The sequence below is a fragment of the Colossoma macropomum genome, unplaced genomic scaffold (genome assembly GCF_904425465.1).
Source record: "Colossoma macropomum unplaced genomic scaffold, Colossoma_macropomum, whole genome shotgun sequence".
Classification (NCBI taxonomy): Eukaryota; Metazoa; Chordata; class Actinopteri; order Characiformes; family Serrasalmidae; genus Colossoma; species Colossoma macropomum.
In genome coordinates this window covers 23,661,425-23,669,778 of record NW_023494798.1, presented here as the reverse complement: position 1 = coordinate 23,669,778, position 8,354 = coordinate 23,661,425, and the positions used below count along the sequence as shown (strand labels likewise).

General features: G+C 37.4%; 1 protein-coding gene across 1 annotated transcript in view; it reads left to right on the top strand.

The window, feature by feature from the left end:
- LOC118817927 (chromodomain Y-like protein 2) overlaps positions 1 to 8,354 on the top strand; it is a 53,243-nt gene that overhangs the window by 14,317 nt on the left and 30,572 nt on the right. Inside the window, 2 exon segments of the mRNA XM_036584938.1 lie at positions 2,518 to 2,843; positions 2,845 to 3,095. Of these exon segments, the coding sequence (XP_036440831.1) occupies positions 2,518 to 2,843; positions 2,845 to 3,095 (577 nt within the window).

Below are 8,354 nucleotides of genomic sequence, written 5' to 3'. Positions count from 1 at the left end.
ATGGGCCGTATGAAAATGAGCTATATATTTTATAAGCTGTGCACCTGCCGTGTTACATTTCTGCCAAGTATACTACCAAGATTAGTGGTGGTGAAGGAACGTTATATTCACTGTTAGTGAATATCAGGTACAGATAACACTGATCCGCTTTGGATATAAGAGGCCTATGTAGTCTGAAGAACCACAAAATTGCTTGTAGCACAACATAACATGAAGTGAAGTTGTTCGTGATAACAGCAGCCACAGGTATCTAATAAAATTACCTACAATTCATTTCCTTTATTTTAAATAGTCAACTTTTGCACATATTTTGATGTTAATCCCGTCATTAATATCATGATTCACTGTAATGAGAATCATAGAAGCGATCAGTCTCAGCATTACTGCTCTATAATCCATTGTTGTGAACATTAAACGTAATATAGGCGATATTTAACTTTAAAGTGGTGCTTTATGGAAGGGAGTGATTTCACACTGGGCAGGTCTGTAAAGCCCACAATGACAGATATGACAGATCATATTTTATATATTTTGTATTTATCTGTATTGTTGATTATTCATGGTCATTTTTTTTTCTGTCATGTTTTAATGACAGATCTTCAATTAGCAGAATGATTATGGCACTAAATAGCATCAATTACTCCTGCAGAGATAAATGCTCAGCCACCAGTGAATGGCTTACCTCTCCGTCTCGTTAATCACTCACAAGTGATGTCATTTTGAATGAGAGGCAATTAAAACGAGAAACATATCCAGATGCTTTTAGAAGTGTTACTCCCATGTTAATTCACAGTAACCTCTTTTCTTTGGACGCGTGCAAGGCACAGCGTCTCAAACGGGTTTTGAGTAGTGAGACTTGGTTGCAGAAATATTTTTTTTATTTATTTATGGTGAGAAATAAAACACTAAGTAATAGCATATTGTTGCTGTTTAAGAAAAAAAAACATGTATCTCCCAAATAGTAACTGAACAGGAGAAGGCAAAACCTCCTTAACTTTTAATGTAGGTTAATTGTAAAAAAGATTTTATTTTGAGCAATTTTTGATCATTTCTGTTTCATTCATCAGGATGTGCAGGACAGCTGCTGTGTTCAAATGGTGTAGATAAATAAAAATTGGGGAGGCAGTGACCGTATGCTTAGTGTGAAGCAATTATACATTTGTTTTTAAACTAATCTAGAGATGTTTGAGGGCGTTGTCATTTTGTAGTTGGTTAATAGCATCCAGACCAGCCTTAGATCTCAGACGTTTTTGCCTGCAGCAGAGATCTTCACATCTGGACCTTGAATCCAGTTTTCAGTTCTTGATTTTGTAATTACTAGTGGTTAACTGAAGTTTTGATGTTACTGATTAGCCAGTGTCATACCTGGATACTCAAATACTCGGTTAACTGTTTTAGGTGCCAGTATTCAAATAACTAAAATCTGCTGTTCCTATGTCTTAACAGTGCTATAAAATGTGACAGATTGGTGAGTAAGTAAACCAAACTTTACTACTATAAAATGAATACCTGAACATGAGCGTGTTGCCAAGGACGAATTGTTAAGGACTACTCTTGTTGACACTGGATAGGTCCAGAAACGATAAATATATACAAACCCAATTCTGAAAAAAAGTTAGGACAGTTTGTAAATTGCTAGTAACTTAAAATCCTTTATATTATTTATTCTTATCCTTTCATACTTTTAGATTTTTGCTGATTTTAGAATGGGCTTTTTGGCAAAGTGGCGAGCCTTGACCTGTCCTTGCTTATAAAGGACTAGGCCTTTCCTGGATGCTCCTTTTATATCCAAGCATGATTGCATCTCCTGTTTAAGATGGTTCTGGTCAGTGAGCATTTATTTGTTTAGAAAAGCACTAATATTAGAACAAGTACAAATAGAAGTACAAATAATATAGTAGTTATTTTACATGTCTGTGTTTATTTAATCATTTCCAAACTCATGGAAAGTCAGTATTATTTGTAATCATCATCCAGTACCTTGTTTGGCTGATCAGCACTTCATTATGTTAAGTTAAGCATACTGGTAGAATTCCATGTAGTGGTTGGGGGTGTCAAGGAGAAATCTGGAACCAAATCTGGAGGCTTTTTTCTTCAAACTAGCTCACAAAATATCACCTACTTTTTTCAAAATGAGGAATTTGTGTTACTTTTTGATGTATTTATGTTTTAAAAACATGTAACACTTAAAAACATGCGTAATGCAGAGATAAATGTTTTTAAGCAGTGTGCAGATGTGCCTAAGATTTGTGAAGTCTTTCTTCTAGTCGTTTCAATAAATGGCAACTTAAGTCCCAAAAAGTCTTTCATGGGGGCTCTCAGACACACTGATGTTGAACAAGCTAGCTACAATGGCTACTTCTCCAGATAGAAGATTCTGAAGGACAATATCTGGATGATAACCGCTTTCTGGGTACCCCTTCAGAAGTACAAACCTTCACATGTCTGTTCTCAGTTCAGACCATTCTTTGTCCAGAGAGCTGACCATAGCTGACCATTCTGCATACTTTCTTCCAGGTGGAGCGGATCGTAGATAAGCGGAAGAACAAGAAGGGCAAGTGGGAATACCTGATCCGATGGAAGGGCTATGGGAGTAAAGAGGACACCTGGGAGCCGGAGCATCACCTGCTGCACTGTGAGGAGTTCATAGACCAGTTCAACAGCCTTCGCCTGCAAGAACGCCGCTCAAAACCAGCCAAGCCCAGTGGTGCAACGACACGCAACCTCAGCCAACATGGCATCCACTACACCTCCAAGTCACGTGGGGAGGCCCGCAAAAAGAAAAGAACTAGTGGGGCAGGGACAGGAGGTGGAGGGGGCCCAAGTTTGGCCGCTCAGAAACCGAGGAAAAGTGACTGGAGGGAAACCATCTGCAGACAGAATGACCAAACCTATGACTTATAAAAGCGTTTCTTCAGGGCTACAGTTTGTCCCACCCATCAGGGGCTCTACCAATGGGCTACAAAATGGAGAGATGGACCCTCTCCATTACAGGACTACTTCCAGAACCCAAGGTGTACCTAGCAGTAGAGTGGAGAGGATGATTGGGGATGTAGACCTCGGCGGAGCTGCACCACCGCTAATGAATGAATTAGGTAAGGCGGTTTTTCTTTACAGCATATGTGCCGCACCAGACAGCAGGGTGGGCTAGTAAGGCTAAGCTCTTTTTTAAAGAAAAAAAAATCAAAAGGTGTAAATATGTGGCATTCACATTGTTTTGCTTACTGTTAACAAATGACTAGAAGGCTATTATTTTGGACTTCTGTAGATCCAAGAACAATAGTGCCACTGAAAAATGATAAGAAAAATATGAATTGGCTAGGATTTACATCTAGCCCAAAGGAGTCCCACACCTGATCTGTGATATTTTTTTTGTGTGTCAACTGTGTTGGACATATTACAAGTAGTGAACTGCTCTGTATATTTGTTATCCATTTGGGCTCTTGTGACACCCAGGTCCACCTTCCACCTCTGCAGACAGTACTAGTTGGGGTCAGTAGGTCCATTTCTAAAATATGATTGGTAGAGTCACGCTCGAAAGCCGAAGTAAAATACTGTGTATAGACGCATAAATATGAACTTTTGTGAGTTGTGAGTTTTGTGAGTTATATATGAGTTATTGACAAATTTTGAGCATGTCATTATGTAACAATATTTATAGCAGAAATGTTTTAATTTACTTAATGAGAAGCCTATATTTATCCGATGTTCGTCGCAATAATGCCAATTTCTGTTAGCAGGATTTGTTATGGGATTTGCAATATTATGTTAGCACCAAGCCAAAGATGCCATAGTAACTTGTAACAGACTTTGCTTTGTTGCTTTGCAGAGTCCTTTAATAATATATTAATGACTTAAATCATATTGTTTTGTGATTAGGGTTACACCAATGCCGATAGGGTATTTGTATTGGCCCCAATACTGGTACCCAGTATTGGTGTTGGCAATAGAGAATACGGATATGTCAAGCAATTTACGTCGCTACTGAATGATGCATGTGCACCTGTCAGCGGAACTGAACTAAAGCAGCCACACAGCTGTGTTGTGGATTGACAAGCAGCAGTAAAATGCTTATTGTAAAATCTGTAATGCCAGTATTTTAAGGGGAGGCAGTAGTACCGGTTGGAATTCTTCCTAAAGTATTTGTTTTACTGGTATGCCACAAATAAGCCAGATAATGCAACGGAAAAAAGTGCAAAACAAGCTAATAATAGCCCCTTACCTGAATGGCTGAGCCAGCCTTCTTTCAGTAATTACTCATCTCCTGCTGTGTGGTCAGTTATAGTCTGATTTAATGCTAGTCCAGGTTGTCACTGAGGGAGTGAGCATATGTAAGAGACGTGGAAGGAACTGCTGGTGTCTTGGGATAACGATTGATTTTAGCTTTGTTTTAGCCTTTAGCATAACAGCTCGCTAGCTGAGCTAGATTGTCCAGTAGCACCACGTGCAGTGCGCCTCCATCAGTCAGTTGCATCAGACGATGGCGTGGTCTTATAGCCTGGTACTCCCATTAAGCTGAAAAATCCACTGAAACCTGCTGGTACTGATTACTGTAATATGTTGAAACTTCAGCAGATGCTGATGCTTGTAGATGTAAGCATGTATGTATTTGATGCTCATATGAGACAAACTATGGCATTCATATGTAGTACACTGTTTAACACTGTTTTTGCAGAGCCAGAGCTTCTACGTGCTTACATGTACACATCACTGGTTTATCTATATATTGGTCAGTTCTGTTTCTTAACTGTTTTGCACAGTGACATTTTCAGAATGTATTTCAGTTGTTAAATATGGTATTTATTAATAAATGTGGTTCTTATTAGCAGTTGTATTATTGTGAATGCTAATTCTATATAGGAAAAAACTAAAATAAGTGTTCATAAACAGCTTAAACAAATTGAAATACAGTGTGATTGTTTTGTAGCTTCCTATAGCAATTAGATTATGGTACACACCACCATTTAAGCATGTAGTTGTGACCAGTATGTATGGGCTGTCGATGGGTGTTGATCACTGCCAGACACAGAACTGTGTTCCCCTCTTTATGCCATATGCTTAAAAGTGAGGAGAGAGGTGACACACCCGCATTCTGAATTAATTAATTATGCCACTTAATGTCCCTACATTGAACACCAAAGTTTGCAGTAATTGCAACCAACACTGTCACATTCTTATGTCACACTCCCAAATTAACCCACACCAGCATTTAATCTCATACGTCAAACTTTCAGCTCCGTGCCCCCCACCACAGCGTCTAATTACTAGGTTGTGCAGTGACATGGATGCAGTAATTATCTTCACTCAAACTGTGTTCAAACTATCACAAGCATATTGAATACCAAACTAGAATGCAGTCAAATTCAGTTCTGAGCTCAATGTATCATCACCCCTACACAGTATTTATTTTAAAGCACCTTCTTACGCTGTGCTGAGCGCTTGTGGAGTTCTCTTGATGCTCGCTTATGGAAAGAACAGGATATTGTGTGGAGAATCAAATTATTATGAAGCTTATTGCTTACAAATGAATTCTTCCTTCAAGGATTATAGAAGCTTTGAAAAAAAACATTCGGTTTCACTAAGTATTTCAGCGTCTTATACAGCTGATCGTTGTAGGCTTACTTCTTCACTTCTGTCTTATAGATAAAACACACACGTGGTTGCAGTAATATAATTAATACCAGAATATCTCTGTGATTTTAGTGCCATACAAAATATGTCATGTTGTTGTTTTGCAGACTATGTGCTATGTCCACATCTGTAAAAATTTACTGTGCTATAAAATGTAGAAATAACTCCAGGTTATATAAATCTGGTACTTATTGCCATATAGAAAAATATTCCATCATACCATGTGGGGAAGAGATACTAAGTTATAATATCTAACTTATTCTCTGCAGCCCAAATCAAGCTGATAAGTGTTGGCCTACAGTTAAGCGTATGACACTCAAAATTAAAGGGCACTTTTCTTGCACTATCCTTGTATTTTATTCTTTTCTCTGAGATCTACTTGTAACATTTGTGAAGTTTTATGTACCAACAGTCATATCTAATTTATAAATGATCATTTTCCAACTACTCTTTATCACTTAGAATTTAACAGGCTGTTTTTGTTACTGTGTCTTTAGGACTGATGTAAATGAGCTCTGTTCTGATAGGCTCCCCTTTATTGCAGCTGATCAAAAAAGCATAACTTAAACATTAATGGGCAGAGCTAAAGTTCTATAGGTTGAATAGGCAGATGTAGGTAAAAGTGACTGCATGGCATTGCAAAAACTGAATTCACAACAATTTTTTTGCAGGTTAGTTGCCATATATGGACTCTATGGACTGGGGAAATAAGTGTTATAGTGAACTTTTTACAATGTATACAACCTACAACATTCGGGTGTTTAAGAAAATGAGAAATTCAGTTCAAATTGTAATGCAGTGATTTTGATGATTTATTGTAAAGTAACACTGCGTTCACAAAAGCCTGCATGCTAAGTAGAAGCTACAATGAATGCTGAGAAATTTTCTGCTGGTAAGCAAAAGAACATTTTAGTTAATCAAAATAGCACTAAAAATACACAGACTGAAGGTTTAGATGCTCTGTGTGTATACATTCCTAAATCATTAACAGATAGGTGTACCACATATCTTAAAAGTAGTTAATATTAAACAGAAGTATAAAATATTTTTGAAGATTAAACATATTATGGTGTGTCCAACAGATGTTCTTCACGGAGTTTAAAATAAGAGTGCAGCTTGAGATTTGGCTACGGATCAGATTGCTGTCATGTATTCTTACTCTTTTAAGCTGTTCACTTGACCACGAGTATTATTCTTGACTGTAAAGATGATTTGTTCATATTTATGAGAAAATAATTCAATATTTCTGATACAGAGTGCTTTTTATTATCCCTGTTCAGAAATGTGTTTTAAGGTTTAGGGTTAATTCTCATAAAGGCTTGCTCTGATAAAAGGGTTGCGGTGAATTTATTGATTTCAGATACTCTAACAAAATATATCAGGATCTCATTGCTCACTAAAATTAGCTGACTAGAGCCCAAAGATATTAGATCACAAAATGTTCTCTAATCATGTGCGTGGTGTGTGAATCATTACATTTCTGCAGAGATCTTTGAATCTGCTGTATAATTCGGAAGGCCTCCCAGGAAGATGTCCAATTAATTCTTGTAATGCAAATGAGTCTCTATGACATTTCACTAGCCATGGAATCAAACTTTAACAGCTGAATGTCATATTGACCACTGTTGAGCTTCTGCTGGGGCACCTCTCAAAGGCACATTTACACTTTACATGCTGATCAGATGGCACCAATATCCTCGTTCATTAAAGTGCAGGTCGCGTCCCTTTTTGACTCTAGTATTTGTGCGCATTCTTCAGTTTGCCAGCACTGAAGGAGAGCCCCTGATCTTTCTTATTCTTATTACTGATGCCTTTCTCATTTGATATTCCATCACCTTTGCATTCAACATTTAGAGGTCAAGAGTTATTACAGTTGTTTTGCTATAATATTCAAATGTAATCATGCAGTTTAATTGCACATTTAATTACGTATTTAGTAATAGTTCATTATTATTGTGACCCAAAAGTTGAAAAAAAACATTTCCTTCTGCAAAATAAGAAAGTGTACACAGTAACTTTTCATCAAATTCAATTCATAAATCATCTCCTCGTCTTGCAAACATGAATGTGTGGACTGAAAGCTTAGGATGTGAACAGCATTACTTCTCTGCTAGTATCAAAATACATCACGCTTTTGTTATTGCTGGTGATAACTGTGACTTGTAGAGGTTAAACTCATTCCAAGTGCAGTCAGTGTTATAGGTCAAAAATAGATCTGATTTTCTAATCAGCTAGTTTATTAATTATGTGAGCAGTAATTTTTGCTTGTCCGTTACTAATTATGCATGTTTTTTTCCTTGTCAATTAAAAGCAAGGGATATTGAAGTACTGTGGGTGTCTCAGTCCTTAGTGTATACCATGTTGCTCATGCATCTCTAATACCATCATTGTACAGTAGGAAGTGTGTGTCACACTAATCAAGAATATAAATGTGAGATTGGCATGTTTGCCCTCAAGGTTTATATTAGCCTCATTAGTTGAAGGCTTCATTCACTAGTATCATATGACTGGGCAGCCCTGCTCTGCTGGGAATAATCATTGTTGGGGAGGGGTGGTGCAAGCTGTATTGTACTTTCAATCTTTGCTTGGTGATAATGGCATTGGGCCTCATTCAGTAACCAATTTTAAGAAGAAATATCTTCTTAAAACCCGCATACGCAGGTTTCATGGAGACTCACCAATGTTTTCTGATGTGGAATTTGTTCTTAGATAAGAGCAGAATC